At 35.0% G+C, this 24,058-nt stretch overlaps 2 protein-coding genes and 1 long non-coding RNA gene across 3 annotated transcripts; 2 read left to right on the forward strand and 1 right to left on the reverse strand.

Moving 5' to 3' along the window:
• Window positions 1–11,181: 11,181 nt before the first annotated feature.
• LOC120142422 lies at window positions 11,182–22,778 on the reverse strand. The gene is made up of 3 exons (XR_005517845.1): window positions 22,768–22,778; window positions 20,496–20,505; window positions 11,182–11,316 (listed from the first exon to the last, which is right to left on the reverse strand). It is a non-coding gene; the product is annotated as an uncharacterized LOC120142422 (long non-coding RNA).
• LOC120142419 lies at window positions 14,386–20,842 on the forward strand. The gene is made up of 2 exons (XM_039157126.1): window positions 14,386–15,991; window positions 20,839–20,842. The coding sequence occupies exon 1, from the start codon at window positions 14,507–14,509 to the stop codon at window positions 15,980–15,982; it is 1,476 nt and encodes a 491-aa protein (XP_039013057.1). The 5' UTR covers window positions 14,386–14,506; the 3' UTR covers window positions 15,983–15,991; window positions 20,839–20,842.
• On the forward strand, window positions 17,702–18,179 carry LOC120142421 (histone H4). The gene has a single exon (XM_039157128.1). The coding sequence runs from the start codon at window positions 17,765–17,767 to the stop codon at window positions 18,074–18,076; it is 312 nt and encodes a 103-aa protein (XP_039013059.1). The 5' UTR covers window positions 17,702–17,764; the 3' UTR covers window positions 18,077–18,179.
• Window positions 22,779–24,058: the final 1,280 nt, after the last annotated feature.

The following is a 24,058-nucleotide window of genomic DNA, read 5'->3' on the forward strand; positions in this document are numbered from 1 at the left end:
ACGGTCCTTGTCTCAACCTCCACCACCTAGCAGAACACTGACGGCTCTTGTTCGAATTCCAGAAACACTAATAAAAAAAGACAAAAAATTTTAGAAAAGGCCGTAATGCTAATGGGCCAGCCCAACAGCAATCTGGGTAGGCCTCTGGACCGACATGGCAGCAGTAGGGTCAGTATTCTTGGCCGGAATCCTGGACCCCGTGGCTAGCTCAGTGGCCCAATCCTCCCTGCCCATATCCATCAGCTTCGTGGGCTCCTAGACCAGCTACTCCCCCCTCCGGTGCTAGGCCTACTAAGCCATGTATTTTGGGCCAACTTTCACAGGCTTATAGCGACATGGCCCCTTCGTACACACCTACGAATATTAAGGTGGCTATGCATACTTTCTCAATTTCACAACCGGATGGGAATTATTATATGGACACCGGAGCTACATCTCATTTGACAGTGGACCAAGTTATTCTTTCATCTTATGTCAATTCGAGTATTAAAAATAATAACATTGTTGTTGGTAGTGGACATTTAATTTCAATTGTCAGTCACGGTAGTACTACTTTGTCTTCCCCGTACCCACCATTTACCTTAAACAATGTGATGCATACTCTAAAATTAATTAAGAATTTAATATTTATCCGTAAGTTCACAACCGATAATATGGTTTCGGTTGAATTTGATACCTTTGGCTTTTCTGTGAATGATTTACAGACGAGAGCCAAACTAATGAGATGTGACAGTACCGGTGACCTTTATCCAATTTTTTCAAACACTCAAGCTACTTGTCCAATCAATCATTCCTCTTTTACTGTTGTTTCTTCAGATCTCTGGCATAATCGCTTAGGACATCCTGGTGTTGATGTTCTTAGGTCTCTAGGTAGTTAAAAATTTATTGATTGTAATAAGGCTTGTAAAACTTATTGTTCCTCGTGTCCTCTCGTGAAACACTCAAAGTTACCTTTTTATGATTCTTTGTCGTCTACTGCTCTTCCTTTTGATATTGTTCATAGTGATCTCTGGACTTCTCCCATTGCTAGTTCTTCTGGCCACTGTTATTATGTCTTATTTCTTGATGATTACAGCAAATTCTTATGGACATTTCCTGTAACATCCTCAATACCGGGTTAGTGACTAAATTGTAAAATTTCAGAATTTGGAGATAAAAGTTGAATAGTTCAATGATTTATGTGGAGATATTTCCTGAAAGTTATTAGTAATTATTAAAGGAGATTAAGGGCAAAATGGTCTTTGTAATCTAAAGATAATTATCTTATCTCTTTATTAAGAGATAAGTTTGTGGGCAGAGTTATCTGGAAAACTCTTCTCCCTTCTTCTTCCTCCTCCACGTGAGAGCTCAAGAAAAGGTAAGATTTCTTGTTGTTGATTATTAGCTGAAATTTAAGGTTGAGTTTTGATTATTAGGTGATAATTAAGCATAAGAAGAGCTTAAATTATCTTGAAACAATAAGATGAAGAGAATAGAGGGAATTAAAGAAAAGAGAGGAATAAGTGAAATTTTGAAAGAGGGGTTTTTAATGAGATTTTAGAGTGAATTTGACTTGTCATCAATCTAATTAACATGTATGAAGTGTTAGAATTAGATTTGTAACATGTTACAATTTGGGTATGATTCTTGAATTTCTTAAGGAGAATAAGATATGGAGGTTAAAAAAGTGATTATTTAGTAGAAATGAGTGAAAATATGTATATGTAAGTTAGGAATATGAAAGGGGATGAAATATAAAGCATTTGAGTTGAATTAAATGGATTTTCGGGCTTAAAATGCAAATTATGGGCAAGGTGAATCGATGCACATTGAATGTGCATCGATGCACTCTTTAAAGAAGAAACATCGAATGCAATTGGTGCATCGATACATCCCTTTAAAAATGAAAACATCAAAGGTAATTTGTGTATCGATGCATGTGTAGTGCATCGATGCACAGGTTAAAGAATGCATCGATGCACTGTAGAATGCATCGATACACTTCAAGGGGAAATTGAAATAGACATTTCTTTTGGTCTAAGAAATTATAGATTAATGTATATCAATTGGATACTGATATGTATCAATGTATGATTATATAAATATCGAGCACGAACAAGTCTGGGTCGATTGGCAAGTTAAGATTCGATCGAAAGAGAGGAAAATCATAAAGTGTACTGGAATGTAGTGAGGCCAAGGTGAGTGCACATTAGATAGTGTATTATGTTTAATGGAAATAAGACTTGTGACAAGTCTATTTCCTATAGTAGAATGCATGAATTCATTAATATGAGCATATGTTTGATATGTTATGTGTGTGTTATTGATTGTTACATATGTTAATGATATGAGTGAATAAATGTTTATATGATACATGTTAAGTGTTCATGATATATGCACACATGATAATATGATATAAGTTAAATTATGTAATATGATACATAACTATGAGATAAATGAAGAAATGTATATATGATAGAGATTATGTATGTGATAAATGAATGATATGAAAAGTGACATGAACTACGTGAAAAGAAGCTACCTGATTACAGGTACATGTGAAAGAAGTTATGAGTTTATAAGAACATGTGATATGAATGTGTATATGTGATACTTGAAAGTGAATCATATTATTATATGAATATGAGAAATGATATGATAAAAGCTATGAGCATATGAGATATGACTATGTGAAACGATATAAAAGAGAATGCCCATGTAAGTGTTAGGAGAGCTAGAGGTATAGTTGGCATGCCAAGAGTCGAAGGTCTACGCGGTCATTCGGGATATAGTGGTCCTTTGGGACATAGTGGTCTTTCGGGACATATGTGTTATATGTAGTCCTTTGGGACATCTACGTGGTCCTTCGAGACAAATTCTACGCGCCCCTAGTGGGAATTATACGAGCTGTGGTGACAGCATAGTGCACAACCTCAATAAACTCACATATCTACAGTTCTCACATGTGTACATGGGCTAATAAAGAGATAATTGTGAAATTTATGTATGTGATAAATATATATGAATTGCATGATATGATATATGTGTGATATGGGTTATTGTATTTGTTACATGAATATATGTTGATCTATATATGAGTGAGTATAAATGACTTATATATATGATGATATAAGAATTTGTTATAAGTTATAGAATATGAATGTAAGAGATCATATGAATAAGAAATAAGAGATATTAAGTATAATAGTTGTTCCTGCATGATTACAAGTTAGAGTTTACATTATATATTTATTCGCCTCATTAAGTCATAGACTTAGCGTGTGAGTGTTTTATACGCAGGTTTTAACAAGCTTGTGGATTGTTGAGGTGCAAGTCAGGTCAGCATTTTTCCTTACAAAGTTCATATCAGAAATATTTTGTAAAGTATATTTTGTTATGTAATTCGGTATGTTGGCATGTAATTAAATCATTAAATGTGTACGCTCTGATGGAGTCAGTTAAGGTTTTAAACATGTTTATGTAAAATAATTACTCTATAAAATAGAAGTTTTAAATTTTCTATGGTTTCTTTTATAAAAGTATGTGCTTTGACTAGTCAATGTGACACCTCAGATTCGTATTCAGGTCGGATACGGGTTGGGAATGTTACATTTAATGGTATCAGAGCTACGGTTTAGCCGATTTTAGGCTAAAAACGAAGTCAAAAAGTGTTTTAAAAAGTACACATGCCAACACAAAGTGGGAAATTTTTTGATCTGATAGGGTAAGGAGTGTGCTGTCTTGTTAATAAATTAAATTGTTATGTTATGTTATATAAGATAAGTGAATACTTGAGAATGATTTATGAGATATATATGTTTATATGATATGATAGAAGATATGTGAACATATGCAAATGACATATGTTATATGATATGAATTGGATGATCATATGCACACATGATATGTGATAGAAGAAATGATATGAGCACATGAATCTATGAGAGCTTCCAAAGTGAAGCACAAGGTGATAGACCTGAAGGTTATATCATTCATCTGCCTTGGCCAGGCAGGGAGAAGAGCGAAAACCTCAGGGAATGCTTGTATATGATTAGAGAATGAATCATGATGTGGAAAGGTGTTCCAATGTGTTTTTAATTATATACTTTGTTAATTTATAGAATGAATGTATCGAAATAGTTAAAAGGGTTATGAGCACCCGAGCTCAAGGGTGAATTTGAGGAAGGTTCTGTTGTTACAGACCTTTGGATAAATGATATTAAGATAATGCTAGAAGGTGTTCATTTCTCCAAAGTGGAGAAATTAAATTGAGAAGTTTGTTATTACGTGGATAATATAGAATATGGTGAACAAATGTCACCGTAAGAATGTTAAAAGATCAAGTGATGTGGTTAGAATTTGAAAAAGGATTCAAGAATAAGTGCATCAGTGATACGTTTATAAGATGAATGAAATCAGAGTTATGGATATGAAACCAAGGGGTAGTACTGTGTATAAGTAAGAGTGTGGAAATAATAAGGGTTTATACTCTAGAAGAAAGAGTTAGCGTTGGCTAACAAGGTTACATGATGAAAAATGTGTTGATCATATGAATGTGATATAGTGAAGGAAATAACGATTCTTACGTTTGAGGGAAAGTAAGAATTGATAGAGAAGTATAAAGTAATATGAAATGATCATGTGCCTTAAAGTACATATAAGAATTAAGAAATGATGAAAGGTTGGATGTATATGATTGGTTAATTAAGGCTTTTGCTCTAGATTGAACAGTTGTTATTGACTAGCCGTAAGAGTAAAGGTGATAGAGTTAAAAAAATTGGAAGAAAAGATAAAGTGAGTTAATTAAGTATGATATGGATTTGAATACGGTTTTGTATTTGGATTATATAGATATGATGAAGACAAAGAGAAGAGTATTTACAAGTTTTAAAGAGAGCTTTGAGGAAGAAAAATATAAGTGCAAGAGATGGTGAAAAATAAGGTTTTGTATAAGTAAAACTGATTATTAAAGTTATAAAGATGGGATAAAGTTGTGAAAGCAACATAAGAACATTAAAAGATATGTTTTTATTGGTATGTACAATGAAATTTTGAGGACAAATTTTCTTAAAAAGGAGGGGAGATTTGTAATATCATCAATACCGGGTTAGTGACTAAATTGTAAAATTTTAGAATTTGGGGATAAAAGTAGAAAAGTTGAATAATTCAACGATTTATGTGAAGATATTTCCTGAAAGTTATTAGTAATTATTAAAGGAGATTAAGGGCAAAATGGTCTTTATTATCTAAAGATAATTATCTTATCTCTTTATTAAGAGATAAGCTTGTGGGGAGAGTTATCTGGAAAACTCTTCTCCCTTCTTCTTCCTCCTCCATGTGAGAGCTCAAGAAAAGGTAAGATTTCTTGTTGTTGATTATTAGCTGAAATTTAAAGTTGAGTTTTGATTATTAGGTGATAATTAAGCATAAGAAGAGCTTAAATTATCTTGAAACAATAAGATGAAGAGAATAGAGGGAATTAAAGAAAATAGAATAAGTGAAATCTTGAAAGAGGGTCCTTTAATGAGGTTTTAGAGTGGATTTGACTTGTCATCAATCTAATTAACATATATGAAGTGTTAGAATTGGATTTGTAACATGTTAAAATTTGGGTATGATTCTTGAATTTCTTAAGGAGAATAGGATATGGAGGTTAAAGAAGTGATTATTGAGTAGAAATGAGTGCAAATGTGTATATGTAAGTTAGGAATATGAAAGGGGATGAAATATAAAGCATTTGAGTTGAATTAAATGGATTTTTGGGCTTAAAATACAAATTCTGGGCAAGGTGTATCGATGATGCACATTGTGCATCGATGCACTCTTTAAAGAAGAAACATCGAATGCAATTGGTGCATCGATGCATAAGGAGTGCATCGATGCATCCCTTTAAAAATGAAAACATCGAAGGTAATTTGTGTATTGATGCATAGGTAGTGCATCGATGCACAGGTTAAAGAATGCATCGATGCACTGTAGAATGCATCGATGCACTTTAAGGGGAAATTGAAATATACATTTCTTTTGGTCTAAGAAATGATATATTAGTGTATATCAATTGGATATTGGTATGTATCAATGTATGATTATATAGATATCGAGCACGAACAAGTCTGGGTTGATTGGCAAGTTAAGATTCGATCGAAAGAGAGGAAAATCATAAAGTGTATTGGAACATAGTGAGGCCAAGGTGAGTGTACATTAGATAGTGTATTATGTTTAATGGAAATAAGACTTGTGACAAGTCTATTTCCTATAGTAGAATGCATGAATTCATTAATATGAACATATGTTTGATATGTTATGTGTGTGTTATTGATTGTTACATATGTTAATGATATGAGTGAATAAATGTTTATATGATACATGTTAAGTGTTCATGATATATGCACACATGATAATATGATATAAGTTAAATTATGTAATATGATACATAACTATGAGATAAGTGAAGAAATGTATATATGATAGAGATTATGTATGTGATAAATGAATGATATGTATGAATATGAGAAATGATATGATAAAAGCTATGAGCATATGAGATATGACTATGTGAAACGATATAAAAGAGAATGCCCATTTAACTGTTAGGAGAGCTAGAGGTATAGTTGGCATGCCAAGAGTCGAAGGTCAACGCGGTCATTCGGGACATAGTGGTCCTTTGGGACATAGAGGTCTTTCGGGACATATGTGTTATATGTAGTCCTTTGGGACATCTACGTGGTCATTCGGGACAAATTCTAAGCGCCCCTAGTGGGTATTATACGAGTTGTGGTGACAACATAGTGCACAACCTCAATAGACTCATATATCTACAGTTCTCACATGTGTACATTGGCTAATAAAGAGATAATTGTGAAATTAATGTATGTGATATATGTATATGAATTGCATTATATGATATATGTGTGATATGGGTTATTGTATCTGTTACATGAATATATGTTGATGTATATGTGAGTGAGTATAAATGACTTATGTATATGATGATATAAGAATTTGTTATAAGTTATAGAATATGAATGTAAGAGATCATATGAATAAGAAATAAGAGATATGAAGTATAATAGTTGTTCCTGCATGATTACAAGTTATAGTTTTCATTATATATTTATTCGCCTCACTAAGTCGTAGACTTAGCGTGTGAGTGTTTCACACGCAGGTTCTTACAAGCTTATGGATTGTTGAGGTGCAAGTCAGGTCAACATTTTTCCTTACAAAGTTCATATCAGAAATATTTTGTAAAGTATGTTTTGTTATGTAATTCGGTATGTTGGCATGTAATTAAGTCATTAAATATGTACGCTCTGATGGAGTTAGTTAAGGTTTTAAACATGTTTATGTAAAAGAATTACTCTATAAAATAGAAGTTTTAAATTTTCTATGGTTTCTTTTATAAAAGTATGTGCTTTGACTAGTCAATGTGACACCTCGGATTCTTATTCGGGTCGGATACAGGTTGGGGATGTTACATTTCTTATTGCAAAGAAATCCCAAGTTAAACACTTATTCATATCTTTTCATAGACTAGTCCGAACTCAATTTGAACGTCACATTAAGACTTTTCAATGTGACAATGGCACATAGTATATTAATGGAACTCTTAAAGAATTCTTTGATCATCATGGCATGATTTTTCGTCTCTTATTTCCTCACACATCTCCTCAAAATGGAAAAGCCGAACGACACATAAAATCAATCAATAACATCATTCGGACCTTACTTGCTCATGCCTCATTGCCACTCTCTTTTTGGCATCATGCTTTAAAAATGGCCACATACCTCCTAAACATACTTCCAACCAAAGTCTTAGGTTTTAAATCTCCTACTCAGATTTTATATCAATGTGATCCTATCTACTCGGATTTACGCGTCTTTGGTTGTCTATGTTTTCCTTTGTTTCCTTCCACTTCTATCCACAAATTGCAAGAAATGTCCACCCCTTGTGTCTATCTTGGCCCCGCGCCAAATCATCGCGGCTCAAAGTGCTATGATATGTCAAATGGAAAAATCATAATCTGCCGACATGTTAGATTTGTTGAAAATGAATTTCCATTTTCCAAACTTCACATGCCACATTCATATGACTATGATTTTCTGGATGCAAATCCTTTAAATCAGTTCCACCATTTGCAAAGCACTCAACCCTCATTTCCTCAATAGCAGCCCACTGCTACTCATGAGTAGAACGACCCATCTCCCTCCTACAGGCCCTCTTCTTCACCTGGCCCAAGCTGTCTCTCACTTGGTACTGTCACACCCCAAACTGAGGGCTCACAGTAGCCTAGTCCACATTCTCCACCCTCTATATCACAGAATGGGCTGAATTATCAGCACACACCTTTGCTGCATACTGCCCTACACCAGTCTGCGCCCAACAACCCTCCTCGACAGCTTGTTACCCCATCTCACCAAATGACCACCCGAGCAAAAATGGCATCATCAAACCTAACACAAAGTACTTTCACAATCTAAACATGATGACCACCCCTAACATCTCCCCTATTCCAAAGGACCCTGTTAGTGTTATTCGTGACCCGAATTAGAAAAGTGCAATGTTAGATGAATTTAATGCTCTTATGGCTAATCATATATGGGATTTGGTACCAAGGCCCCCAGATGTGAATGTTATTAGATCTATGTGGATTTTTCTTCATAAATGAAAATCTGATGGTTCTTTTGAGCGGCATGAGGCCCGTCTTGTAGGTGATGGCAAGACACAACAGCAGGGTGTTGATTGTGATGAGACTTTCAGTCCGGTTGTAAAACCGGCAACTATTCGTACTGTTCTTAGCATTGCTCTCTCTCACTCTTGGCCCATACATCAGTTGGATGTCAAGAATGCTTTCTTACATGGTTATCTCAACGAAACAGTTTATATGCATCAACCAATGGGTTTTTGCGACAAAAGTTGCCCTGATCATGTATGTTTATAAAGGAAATCTCTCTATGGCCTAAAACAGGCTCCTCGGGCCTGGTATCAGCGATTTGCAGACTTTGTTGCCACTATTGGGTTTATTCACAGTAAATCTGATCACTCCTTATTTGTCTACAGACAGGGCACTGATATTGCTTATATTATGTTATATGTTGATGATATCATTCTAACAGCGTCTTCGGATCGCTTGCGGAGGCATTTTATGGCTATGTTGGGTTCTGAATTTGCAATGAAGGACTTAGGTCCTTTGAGTTTCTTTTTGGGGATTGTTGTGACTCGTAATGCTAATGGTATGTTTTTGTCTCAGAAACAATATGTTGCAGATATCATTGACAGGGTTGGCATGGCTAACTGTAGCTCATGTCACACACCAGTTGACACGAAATCTAAACTTAGTGCCACTCATGATGCTCCATATGAGGATCCCACTAAGTATCAAAGTCTTGCAGGTGCTCTTTAATATCTCACTTTTACGAGACCTGACATATCTTATGCAGTTCAAAAAGTGTGCCTTCACATGCACGATCCGCACAATGCGCATATGGGTGCTCTAAAGCGTATCTTACGCTATTTACAGGGCACTTTGTCCTACGGTTTGCATCTGTATAAATCTTCTATTGGCAAGCTTGTTTCTTACACTGATGCAGATTGGGGAGAGTGCCCAGACACAAGAAGATCAACTTCAGGTTACTGTGTCGTCCTTGGGGACAACCTGATCTCGTGGTCCTCCAAAAGGCAGCCGACATTATCACGCTCTAGTGCAGAGGCTGAGTATCAAGGGGTTGCTAATGTGGTTTCTGACTCTTGTTGGATCAGAAATTTGTTACTTGAGCTACATTGTCCCATTTAGAAAGCTACCCTCGTATATTGTGACAATGTGAGTGCTATTTACTTGACAGGTAATCCGGTGCAACATCAACGCACCAAACACATTGAGATGGACATTCATTTTGTTCGTGAAAAGGTCGCTAAGGGCGAGGTACGAGTTCTTCATGTTCCATCCCGATATCAGATTGCAGACATCTTTACGAAAGGTCTTCCGCGAGTGTTATTCGATGATTTTCGAGATAGCCTTAGCGTACGTGACCCTCCCGCTAAGACTGCAGGGGAGTGTTAGAATATATGTTCAATATATTCTGTTTATAGTGTGTATCATTAGTTTAGAATGTATATCTTTGTTTCCTTAATTGTAGCCTAATTGATCTCTTGTAATCATGTATATATTCCACGGTTTAGCAATGAGAAAGACAACGAATCAATCTCTTTCAGTCTTTTATTGTAATTCTGATTTATTTTTATTTTTATAATAAGGCTAATGGCTTTTATTCGCATAAAAACATTATTAATACATCAAGTATTCACTCTTTAAATAAATTGTTGAAATTTACAACTATTAAACGTAGTCGTGTTTATGTGTCTAATTTCTTTTTCAGAAAAATCCATACCCAATCTTCTTGAGTGGTAAGGGTTAAAAGAATTATGTAAAATTGTATAGGTTTTAACTTAATCTAAAAAGAATTCCGTAAAAATTATTCTATATGTTCTTCATCTTTCTTATCATATCATCATTTAATTTCACAATAATAAAATTTAGAAATTTTATTATCATTCATCCAAGATATTTTAATAAATTTAATGATATTATAATTAAATTTAGGGTAAAGTATAGTAATGGTCACTGAATATTTCTGAAGTTTGCATTTAGGTCCTCAACTTTTAAAACTTACAATATAGTCCCCCAACATTTATTCCGTTTGCAATATGGTCCCCCAACTTAAACTACCGTTAGAAAATTAGGGTAAATTATATAAACGATCATTAAACTTTTCAGGCACTTGAATTTAGGTCCCCTGACTTTTAAAACTTGCAAAACAGTCCTCAATTTCATTCTAAACCCCAATTTCCAAAATATTTCAATTTTATTCTAAACCCTAAATTCCAAAATAATTCAATTAAATTCTAAATCCCAAATTCTAAAATACTTCAATTTAAGGTTTAGAAAATAAATTTTTTAATTATTTCAAATAAACACATATTGATATAATATATAATTTATAAAAATTCAGAATATTATTTTACCAGGTCATATTAAACCTAGATCCACCTATTTATAATAACATTTCAATAGAAAGACGTTTCAAAATATTTTAAAAATATATATTATTTTTTACTAAACACGTGACTTTATGGAAATGACTAACTGTTTGGACAAAGATGTTACCGACTCTTTGCTTCGGGAAATGACCAGCAGTAACAACATCAACAGCAGTAGCCTCCTTTGCTTCGGGAACCGACTCTTTGGACGGTGAAGGCGGTGGGATCTCCCCTTCGTCACCCTTCAAAACCTTAGGCTAGGTGGCGCAACCTCCCATGTTTCCTCAGTTGGAGAGCTTTGTCTTATTTTGGATATGAATGGTTCGCCTGTTTTAGGCAAGTGAGAGCAGAAAGAGAAGGATATAGGAGATTCAAAGGGAAAAGTTATGTTGAAGGTTGATTGGTTCCGAAAAATGTTAAAAACAAAAGAAATCCCAAGAGACAAAACGAAAAGTAAAACATGGTGCTTAGATTTTACTAACGTTCCACAAAGTTTGCTTCGACAGTTATTAATGGTCATAATAAACAGGCGTCCCAAGCTGTAAAACGCTTTATAACCCCAATTTGTTGAAGCCTGAAAAGAGAAAACGTATAGAAAATTGGAGTAGGAAGCGAAAGAGGTGGGGTGATGAAGATGGGTGGTAAAAACAGCTATGGACCATCGCAGGCATGGAAATGGGTTGTAAAATGCTTCGGGTGGGGGTTTATATTTTTCTGTCAAATGTTTTACAAACTCACTTAAAGCATTGACAAAAATTTTTCCATCAAGACAACGCCACTTTCATAATTCCATAAAGTCACGTGTTTTGTAAAAAATAATATATATTTTTATAATATTTTGAAACGTCTTTCTATTGAAATGTTATTATAAATATGTGGATCTAGGTTCAATATGACCTGGTAAAATAATATTCTGAATTTTTATAAATTATATATTATATCAATATGTGTTTATTTGAAATAATTAATAAATTTATTTTCTAAACCTTAAATTGAAGTATTTTAGAATTTAGGGTTTAGAATTTAATTGAATTATTTTGGAATTTAGGGTTTAGAATAAAATTGAAATATTTTGGAAATTGGGGTTTAGAATGAAATTGAGGACTGTTTTGCAAGTTTTAAAAGTCGGGGGACCTAAATGCAAACTTCAAAAATGTTCAGTGACCATTACTATACTTTACCCTTAAATTTAAATCTTAATAAATTCATATTTTAATATAATTAATCTTAAACCCCAAATTGAACTCATCTTTAATATTTGCCTCTAAAAACCTAAGGTATTATTTGAATAGATATTTTATCCAAACTTGATAGATTTTAATTCAATTAGACTTGGGTGATTTTTTTTTCCAAATAAGTTCGAATTGAGTTTAATTCTTTTTTAAAATATAATTGGGTCAAGTTTAAATTTAGGATAAAAGAACATAACCCGATCTAAAATATTATTATAATTATTTTTTTATTAAGTTAAGGTGATTACAAATTTGTATATGTTCTAAATACTATAATTATTCGTTCAATATTATAATTATATTTGGGGTAAAGGTGATTCCTTTTACCGTTGAGATAAGTTGATTCATGCAATATTATAATTATATTTATAGGATAAACTACAGAATTAGTCACTTTTATTTTAATTTTGAAAACGTATAGTCGTAGGTCGCAAACAAGTGTCGCAGGTCAGCCTTGTTACCAACGAGAATAATCACGATACTAGAATCCGTATGGTCTCGTAGTTCCTTCAGCCATCTCTGGACATTCTCAAACGTGACACATCGGGTAACAATCATGAGATGGAGACTGCTAGTATTGACGATTCTCATATGGCCTCTATTAAGGGTCATCCGGGCATGAGGCTTGGAAACTATGGAGCATCATCCTCAACTGGAAACTAAGGGTCATCACGGCTGCAGAGAAGAGGGAAGAAGAGGGGATTGAGAGAAGAAAACATATAAAAAGGGTAAATTAAAACTTTACCCCTAAATTTCTTTAAATTTATAAAATGATCCCTAATGAGTATTTTATCTAAAGTTCAGGAGTTAAAGTAAAAATTAAACCCCTTTACTAACATGTCATGCCATCAAACTAACGGAGGTTGACGTCTCAGTGACCACATCTTAATTAAAACAAAACAAAAATAACCACGTATTAACTCTTTTGAATCGAACGATCATACATTTATGAAATTAAAACAAAAGTAATAAACTCTGTAGTTTATCATATTTTATATTATATATTAAAAATAATTATAATAATAATTCACTTTATATTGTTTTTATTTAAGTCTTCGAACATAATAAAAGTAAATATAAACAAAATTAAGTTCTAAGTTGGAGTGGGTCAAAAACTCGAATAGATATATGATAATCTAGTATTATATATAATCTTCCAAGCTAAAAGACGTGGATTTTTCATTAATTTACAAGCTATTAAAGATATGGAAAAGTGAAAAGAAAAGAGCAAAGCAGGGAGAGAAAAATGAAGAGATAAGTAATACCTGGTTGCAGGAAACTGTGGAGTATTGACCTCTAAAAATAAGTGGAAAAAGTGAAGCGTTACCGTTAAGTAACGGCGATTTTAGTCGGCTGTATCTAGTGTAGGCTTTTACTCACGAAACCTCTCTATATCTGGACCGTGCTCGCCGTTCTGCTTCTCTCTTCACCTTCAACCTTTGCGTTTGCTGTTCTTATCATTGTTATTTGATCTTTTTTTGTTCTTAAAATAAATCATTTTTCCTTAACGCCAAAACAAAGGAAGAGATCGAAACAGTGTAACCGTATAGTAGAGGGAAGATAAGGGAATAATAAGGGGGGAAAATGGTGTTAAAATTTGTGGAAGATGATGATTTGGTGGAGATGAACATCGTAATCGTTCATAGAGGTCCCTCTTCATCTCGATTCCTCGATGCTTATCCCAAAAAAAGGTACTCTTTTTAAGATACCTTCATTTCTCTTCTAGAAAAAGCTCGTCCTTTAAAAAAAATTATTTCATAGAAAGGGAAAAATAAGAATTGGGTTTTCTATCTTTTTTATGGATTTGGTGTTTTTGATTCAGTTTTTCCCACATGTGTTTGGGGAATTTCGGGAGATTCTAGGGTTAGAGCTAGATATCGTCTTTCTTTAACAGCTTGATAGTAAAAGCTTTTGATATATTTTTTTAAACAAAGTTCTTTTCTTCTTTTAAATGTTGTTTTAGTTGTATTCTTCTAAATAGTCAAGGTTATTGAATTGATAAAATTTTGTTAATTTCTGTGTTTTTTTAGTATATTTGTTCTTTCTGATTGATAAATTCTAGGGTTTTGATGGAGGGGAGATCATGTGGTGATTGATATGATGATGGTGATGATGACGATGGAGGTGTTTATAAGATTTTTATTTAGTTGAATTCTTTGTTTATGGGTAACAATGGAATAAAATAATCCACCAGCAACAGTACCTACCTTCTCCAGCCGGATAACGTGAAACGGGAGATTATTTGCTCACAGCCTTGTCAATGGAGAATCATCATCCTTCCACTCTCTTATCTATGGATTCAAGTGCTTCCTCCCATGATGAATTGGATTTGGAAATGAATAGACTAATCGTTCTTTCTCGGCCGCCCGACATCAATTTGCCTCTCTCGGCCGAGCGTAGCCCTCCCCCGCAGCCGTGGAACTCGTCGGACCAGTGTGATATTTTGGATGTTGGTCTTAGTTCACAAGTTTATGAGACTGAGAGCTACCTCACTGCACCCAAGACAGGACGAAAATTCGCCAAGCGGGTAGATAGCATATGGGGTGCTTGGTTGTTCTTTAGTTTTTACTTTAAGCCTGCTTTGAATGACAAATCGAAGGGCAAGATTATTCGCGATAGCAACGGTGTCTCTGGTTTTGAAAAATCGGATCTGAAGTTGGACATTTTTATGGTTCAGCACGACATGGAGAATATGTACATGTGGATTTTCAAGGAGAGACCCGAGAATGCACTGGGTAAGATGCAGCTCAGAAGCTACATGAATGGCCATTCTCGTCAGGGAGAGCGCCCATTTCCGTTTAGTGTGGATAAGGGATTTGTCCGTTCACACAGGATGCAACGGAAGCATTACAGAGGATTGTCGAACCCCCAGTGTGTGCATGGGATCGAGGTTGTTCCATCGCCGAATCTCATGGCTCTCAGCGAGGACGATCGGAAAAGGTGGACGGAGCTTACTGGAAGGGATATAAACTTTACAATACCACCCGAGGCTAGCGACTTTAGTTCGTGGAGGAACCTTCCGAACACGGATTTTGAGCTAGAGAGGCCTGTTCCTCTCCCTTCGATAAAGAGTGTTGCAAATTCTCACTCGAAAAGGCTGCTTAATGGATCTGGCCTCAATTTGTCTACTCAGCCACCTAGCCATAGCAATGGTGATGGGATGGACTTATCACTTGTCAGCAGCAAAAGGAGGAAAGAACTTTTCCCGCATGGAAATGATGAGGATTGCTGTCTGTCTGCCATTCCTCCGTCGGATATGGAAATTCATTCCAGTGAGCCACACTGGTTAAACGACGTGAGCGGGATAATGAAAAACGTGTATGGGCCTGTTACTGCTGCAAAAACCATCTACGAAGATGAAGCGGGTTACTTGATCATTGTCAGCTTGCCTTTTGTTGATCTTCAAAGGGTGAAGGTCTCATGGAGGAATACTCTGACCCATGGTATCATAAAGATATCTTGTGTGAGCACATCCGGCATGCCGTTCATCAAGAGACATGATAGGACATTCAAACTGACAGATCCGTGTTCCGAGCATTGCTCGCCTGGGGAATTCGTTAGAGAGATCCCATTGTCGACTCGAATCCCCGAAGATGCAAACATAGAAGCATACCATGATGGGCCGGGATCTGTCCTCGAGATTATGGTGCCGAAACTGAGAGAGGTGACCGAAGAGCACGAAGTACTGGTGTGCCTCCGGCCAAAGCTTGTTGGGAGTGATCTCATGTTGACATGAAGTAGCAATGTAGAAAGGGTAGTTGGGGTGATTGGTGCTTTTACTGACATTGTATCATACAGTGTAATCTATGATTTAGCTTTTGCCAATTTCTTGCTATGATTTTTGTTTGTTTGACTGTAATGCGAATTGATTTTCAAAGTTATTGGATTATAGTCATTAATACCAAGACTGAAATTACTTATTTTGCTTGTGTAAATGGTAGCAAATAGCAACGCCTCTGTATCTCTGTTATTGTTACATTACCTCTACCTTATCATGTTGTGGTTACACTCGTCAACAAAATTTGGTTCGAGAAATTAAATTCAAATTTGAGTCTAGTTATAAAATTTGATTCGAAAAATTAAATTTGAGTACAGCTATAAATTTCGCTTTAAAAAATTAAATTTGAGTCTAGTTATAAAATAGAGGTTTATGGGTTACTTTTGTCAGTTTATCATTTTTGATTCTATGCTTGTTCTGCATCAATTTAATCATTGAAGTTGTTTAGGGTATTCATCCTAGCCATTAAAGTTCATTTTGACTTACATAATTGTTAGTATTTTGCGTTTATCTACGTCAACAATTTCTATATCAATTAATATTTCTAACATGACTTGATGATGACGTGATATTTATTAAAAAATAATAAAATATTTACTAAATACAACCGTTAGTAAAAATCTCCAAAAATTGGGCCTAATCCCTTAATTTCATTGAAAAAAAAATTAATATTTCTTCTTATCAGGTGTGTTTAATAAATATTTTAATCTAATACCTTTTAGTCCACAAAAATAAAAGACTCACAGTTCTGTTAGTCAAAATTGTCAACAAACTTCAAGGTCTAGGGTGAATATTCTAAACAACTTCGAGTGCTAAATTGAGGTAAAAAAATCATAAGGGTAAAAATGATAAATTGAGTCTATTACATAGACAAAAATAGCCCTTAAGCCTAAAATAAAACTTAAATAACTCAAATTTCTTTACTAATAGTAGATTGATTGTTAAGTTTGAGTGGAGTCATCTAACTCTACGTGGTATATGTATATTATTTATAAAAAAATATGAAAAAATATATAAGTATATGTATATAGTTATAGAAACCAATTAAATTGGTATCGAATATTATCATAACATCATAAATATTTGTAATTAAATTTAAACAAAAAATTAAATAACTCGACTCAAAAAAAATTCAAATAAAATTTAAATTATAAAATAAGACTGACAAACTTGAATAATTTAAAATTTTTTTAACTTGATTCGATCAAATATTCACATCTAATTAGCTACGTTAGAATAGTTGGTTTAGAATATACAATATAAAGTTAGCAATGGTTGGAAAAGAAGAAAAATGAAATCCCAGGGGTGAAATTGGGTTTTTCGTAAACATACCACCTAAGCAAATCCGGATACAGTACAGTTCACCAACCAGATCATTTGGGAAAACGGAAACCCCAGATGAGATCTTAATCTGACGGCTTAAAACAGCATATTTGCACATGACACGGATCGATACACTGACCGTTGGATAAAACGTTAATCAAACAGATGTTCTCTTGCATCCGTTCCACTTTCAAATTTTAACCAATAAAATAAAAACCACGGATCTCTATTATACACCGTCGATAATGTTCAAATCGAACGGCATATATTCTTCTCTCTCATCGCTAACCCGGAGAAATACACCCCTATTTAAACCTCTTCCACATACCCCCGCCTCAAACATGCAAACTTTTATAAAAGCAAACAAAAGTGCTTTGTAGGTATTTTTGTATTTTCCTTTGGTATTTTATCGGGAAAATGTCGGGGCGTGGAAAGGGAGGCAAGGGATTAGGAAAGGGAGGAGCCAAGAGGCATCGGAAAGTGCTCCGGGATAACATTCAGGGTATTACGAAGCCGGCGATCAGAAGGCTGGCTCGTAGGGGTGGGGTAAAGAGAATCAGCGGGTTGATCTACGAGGAGACGCGCGGTGTTCTCAAGATCTTTCTGGAAAATGTGATCCGGGATGCCGTGACCTATACGGAGCACGCTAGGCGGAAGACTGTGACGGCGATGGATGTTGTTTACGCTCTCAAGAGGCAGGGCAGGACTCTCTACGGTTTCGGTGGTTAGGAATTTATTGACTTGGTTCTGTAATTCTCTCGCAATTGTTTGTTGCAGGCTTTTGTTTAGTTATTCTGTAATCTTTAATGAAATGTCATCCCAAAGTTTCATGTGAAAATTTCATTTGATTTTTCAAATTTTCCTCCTCGAAGATACCGTCTTACTTGTGAGCAGTTCATCCATAACGGCAATTATCCTGAAACTGAATTTGATACCATCCTTTAAAATTCTTGATTTCTATCAAAATAATGATACTAAATAATATAGAGAAAATAATTTTAGTGATTGAAAATGTCTTATAATATATGATTTTAATTAATTTTTTTTGGATTTACAAAAAAAAAACAATAAATTTACAACGTGATCTCAAATTCGTAATGTGAACTTCTAATTTGTAATTCAGTTTCCAAATTTTTGTAAATTTTTAAATCGCAATATAATAGTAAAATTTGCAATATAGAATTCAAATTCGCAACATAGAAGTTAAATTCGTAAAGTGCGTTTATTTTCGTAACGTGAATTTTATTTTCGAATTCAAAATAAAATATTAATTGAGAAACACAAATGTAAACAGTGATCGCAAATCATAACTTAAAACCTTAAATCACAACTTAGTCCCATTTTCATCTCTCACTCTCTACGACGATATCTGTCTCTATTTCCGACGAAATCCGTCCCCATATCCTGCGAAATCCGTCTATCTCAATATCTCAGAGCAACCCTCACAACCATTTACGGTCATAAATAGAAAATCAACCACCGAAGTTATTTTAATCTCTTATTTTTATTTTAAATTGTTGTATTATTATTAGATTTTTCTGATATTGATGATAAGTTTACCTGTAATTTTAATATATAATCTATAATCATTTCACTTAGATTGCTTAGTAAATTCATTCGGTTGCTGTCAATACTGCCCTATAAAGTTAGTATTTGTCTTTATATTAAAGAAATGCAATTTATTTAAGTTTCAATTTGCAGAAGAATAATTTTTGAAACTTAAATTCGCAACACGAAAATGAAATCACGACGCGATTTTAGTTTTGCGTTGCGATTTCAATTTTCGAGTTGCGATTTTTAAGTTTCAGAAACTACTCTTATTCTGCAAATTGAAACTTGAATGAATTGCATTACTTTAACCAAAAAGCAAAGACAAATACTAACTTCACAGTGTTGCGAATTTAAGTTTCAAGAATAAACTACTACTCTTTATGTTGTCCTTGAACCTGCACTAAACCTATATGTTGTCCTTTTAAATGTTTATATAAGTGCTTACTTCTGGAATGTTATATGATGTTTTGTGAACTATGATGGAATAATGACTTGGGTGAATATCGTGCTAGTTTGAAACATATTTGGCTTTGTTTTCACTGTTTAATATCATGTCTGTTTATAGTGTATAATTTGTAGTTTTTGTATATCTAACTTTATATGTTTATTATTTTTGTAGAAAGTTTTTTCTGCTGCATTGACCTTAAGGAATAAATTAAGCATAGCCACTAAAATTGTGTCAACGCTTACACCTCTACAAAGAAAATTGTTTGAGGATACTTGCTTCGGGCCATGGCTGAAAGTACAACATCTGGGTGGAGATGCTATGTTGACACATTTGTTTATTCAGACCATGACTAACGATCTACCCGAGAGGATACAACGTGGTGATGAAGAGATATAGTTTCATTTTTCTCCGGCGTATACTTGTTTTGGGCGGGAGGAGTTTTGCTTAATCACTGGTCTACGCTTCGGACACGATGATGTAACCCGATACAATAGTCATATCTCCCGCCTATCATGCTTATCTCGGTTTTTTCCTGAGCTGGCAAAGTCGAAGTCGAGTTTACACGTCGATGACTTGAAGAGATTATTTGTTAAAGATGGTTTTACTCGGATGGATGACCTTGATGTTGTCCGAGTATGCTATTTATTACTTTTGCATGCCGGCTTTTTAGGCAAAGAGGGCATACAATCTATCTCTCAGGACCTAATATTATTGGTAGAGGACCTAAATGCATGGAACCTGTTTCCGTGGGGTTCATATCTATGGAAAGCAACCTGGAAGAAGTTGTCGTCTGCCTTTGAGGATCGAAAAAGTTTGGGGGGCGATGGTTCTAAATACACTTTGACAGGCTTTACTTGAGCCTTTAAGGTAAGAATTTCTATATAATGTTTCCAAAATTATAATTAATTATTTAACAATTACTAATGTTTGTGTATTATATTATTGTTTGTAGATTTAGATATTTGAGGCTTTCCCCAGCATGCGGACATATGCGATAAAAAAATCAAATGATATTCCTAGGGTTATTACCTAGAAGAGGATCCGCATGTTGGATTGGGAAGAGTTACTCCCATATACGACGATGAATGATGTAAGTTAACACACAAATAATACCATATATAAACAAGTTTTTACTAATACACATTTAACTTTGTTTGAGCTTTTATATTGTTAGGAGGCCAACTATCCATTACAGAGACTGACACCCACAGAGGCTGAGCTTGCCACTGATTGGTGGCAAGCTAGTAAGCGATTTTTTGATGGGACGGATAATGAGCACCCCCCACTTCGAGAGCCATCACCTGATCGGGCCGATTCTACAGCTCGACACCCGGAGCCATCACCTGATCGAGCCTCTTCTCCACCTCCACCATCACCTATTCCATCACATCATCGAGCCTCTTCTCCACCATCACCTCATGATAGATGACCGACAAAGAGGCCACAACATTTAACTCCCTGTTCTCCACCTCCACGGGAAGAGTTAGGGGAGTTATGTGATGAGGTCGGTGCTTTACGTCATGAGATCGGTACTTTACGTGAAGACAATGGTGCATGGCGTGATGAGGTTCGGTCTTTACGTGGGGAGGTGGATTTTTTACGCGATGACAATGGTGCGCTACGTGGTGAGGTATCTACTTTACGTGATGAGGTTGCCGCTCTACGCGAGATTGTTTCACCGTTGTAGAATGAGGTTCATACTCTACGCAATGAGGTAAATTTGTTTAATACTATACTAAAAATGCAAATAACCTTTTTTCGGCATTATTTATTTATTTATTTACTGATTTATGTATTAATTTATTTTCAGCGGGCCCGATAAGGTAGATGTTTTACGTCGGGTTTTTCTTGTACGATGGGGTTCACGCATCAGACGTCATGCACGTGTCATTACATCTCCGTTCACTCCACTAGTGCCAAGACTCCGTAAGAAGAAGTCCGATACACCTATCATCGTTCAAAAAGCACTTCCTATCGTTCAAGAGGCCCCTCTCATCATTGAAGAGGTCCCTCCCACCGTTCAAGAGGCCCCTATCATCGTTCAAGAGGTTCCGCCCGCCGTTCAAGAGCCCGATTCACATGGCGTCATATGTCGACATATTGATAAACCCCCTCCCGTGCCCGATATGATTGATGCGAGTTGGCTTTCGTATGTGTTACCGGCCAGTACCATTCCTCAGCAGGAGAAGGAAACACTACCAAACACAATTGCGGATAATACCCTTTGGGCTAAGACCGCAGTTGATTTTTATCTACATGAGCAGAGCAAGGGGTGTTATTCTGACCTATGCAAACTCGACGATTTTATGCATTTGTTTCTTGATCGGTCTTGGTGGGGTATTTTATTAGGGGTTGAAGATAATGACTATCTCGAAGGGGTGGTAAGTCTTATATTCTTCTTATATTGCATTTTGATTAATTTTTTTAAAATTATTAATAAATTCACTAATATATGTATTTTTTTATAAAACAACATATTGATGCATGGGAGTCACGTCTTCTAATAATAAGAAAATTGAGGAAAATAAGAAATACTCAATGGACTATTATGCCGACGTCTTTTCACGTAGCTCACTTGAAGGATCCGAGAGATGCTTCATATACGTTGGGTAATGGAAAATCTAAACTTTATCCTGCGTGGTGGGAGGTCGATAAGGTTAGTATTTATTTTTTGAATATTTTAAAGGATTTCATAAATTTTATTTGATGTGCGCAATTATTTATGATTACAGGTGTTTATCCATGTTTTGGAAAGTCGTCATTGGCTTCTCGTCGAGCTTCAGCTCTCATACATGAAGACAATGGTATATGACAACATGTTGAATTACATACCATTGTCTGATTTGAGAGATATTATTTGTAAGGGATGGAGCGCTCATTTGGCGAAATGCTTGGACGCGATTGATTATTGGACTAATTCTGGAAACAAAAAGCCAAAAAAGTTCAAAGTTATAATGATCAGAGATGATACCGCGCCACAACAAACGGAGGGAGCCAGAGGGGATTGTGGTTCTCTTGTATGCATGTGCTTGGAGCGTTTGACGACAGGAAGTAAACACCTTCTATCTCCCACAGATAGAGATAGAGTTGCAGTAGGCTTATGCTTTCGGCATTTTATGGTTCGAGCGATATATGCGAGACGTTGCTTACCTGCATCCGCGTGCTAAAAGTTTGCATAAACAATTGGTAAGTTTGAGCAAGTGTTGCTAACATATATACTCTTTGTTGGTTTGAAAATGTTTGGTTAAGTACCTAGAATTCAATAATTTGATGTTTGTTGGTTTTAGATGTGTAGAAAGTGTTGTTTGAGCAAATGTTTGGTTTCTGCAGGTTATTCTTGACGTGAGCTGTGTGAAATTGATGTATTTGTGCATAGACAACTGTATGGGATACACTTTTTCCTTGTTTAATTGAATTTTACATTGATTTGTTCTCTTTGTAAAAGTTGATTTGTTGAGGAAATAAGAATTATTTTTTTCTTGTTGATTTATAAAAGTTAATTTGTAAAAGTTGATTTGTTTAATTGATGTGTAAATAAGAATTATTTTTTACTTGTTTCATTGATTTGTAAAAGTTGATTTGTTTAAATTCAATCTGCATTATGTTGAAGGTAAAAAAGACTGTTGAAAGTCAAATTCGCATTGCGATTTTCACGTTGCGATAGTCAAATTCGCAACGTTAAAGTTAAATTCGCAACGCGAAATTCAAATTCGCGTTGCGATTTTGATTTTTGGTTTGCAAATTTGACTTTCGCGTTGTGAATTTTACTTTTGCGTTGCGAATTTAACTTTCGCAACAAAAAATTGCAACATGAATTTGACTTTCGCGTTGCGAATTCAAGGAAAACGCATTCAAAAAGATAACAGACAACAATATGATAAGTGATAACAACTGAACAGATCATAGCAATGTTCAAACTCAAGTTACTAATGAATGTCTAACTGAAAATGTATGCATTCACATAAATACACATAATACAAAGTTTGCATTTAAAAATCACCTAAGTTAATAAGTCCCAAAAGGTGAAGCCGGTTGTGATTGGGATTTTGATTTTGATTTCGTTTTGCTTGACACCATATGAGCTTTGGATTTTGATGATGATCCATATTTTGGTAGAGGAAAAGATGATTGTGATGGCATTGGTGATCCACAGGTCAACCTTGTATGACCACTTTCGTTGCACTGAATACATATCGATATTATCTTCTCTTCACCCTTAGACGGTATACGATCATGATTTTTTGGTCGGTCAGGTAGCCTGCTGTACATGACTGGTGGAAAAACTGTTTTTAAGTCATTCGGTATGTCCCACTCAGAAGGATGTGGAATAGGGTAGACAATCTCGGCATAAGTATGTCGATATACTTCTGTAGTGTTGCAATCCATAGCGTATGCACTTGAATCATCTTGGTTTAGATAAAGAGCAACTTTTATAATATGACCACACGGATAACCAGATGTTTTCCATTTCATACAACTACACGTTTTTACATTTAGATCGACAAGCTCATTTAAGTTATTATCCAATACTTCAAACAAAGTGTTTGAACATGGTTCAACTCTCCATGACGTGGACTTCACAACACGTTTAGTGATCTTTTTTTCAGTCAATGGTGTAACACGACGTTCTAATGTTCCTGTAAATTTAAATAAATAATACTTAGTAAAATATATGATAAGTTACGAATTTAAAGAAATAATACCTGCATGGT

Source organism: Hibiscus syriacus, unplaced genomic scaffold, assembly GCF_006381635.1.
Source record: "Hibiscus syriacus cultivar Baekdansim isolate YM2019G1 unplaced genomic scaffold, ASM638163v2 tig00110828_pilon, whole genome shotgun sequence".
Lineage (NCBI taxonomy): Eukaryota > Viridiplantae > Streptophyta > Magnoliopsida > Malvales > Malvaceae > Hibiscus > Hibiscus syriacus.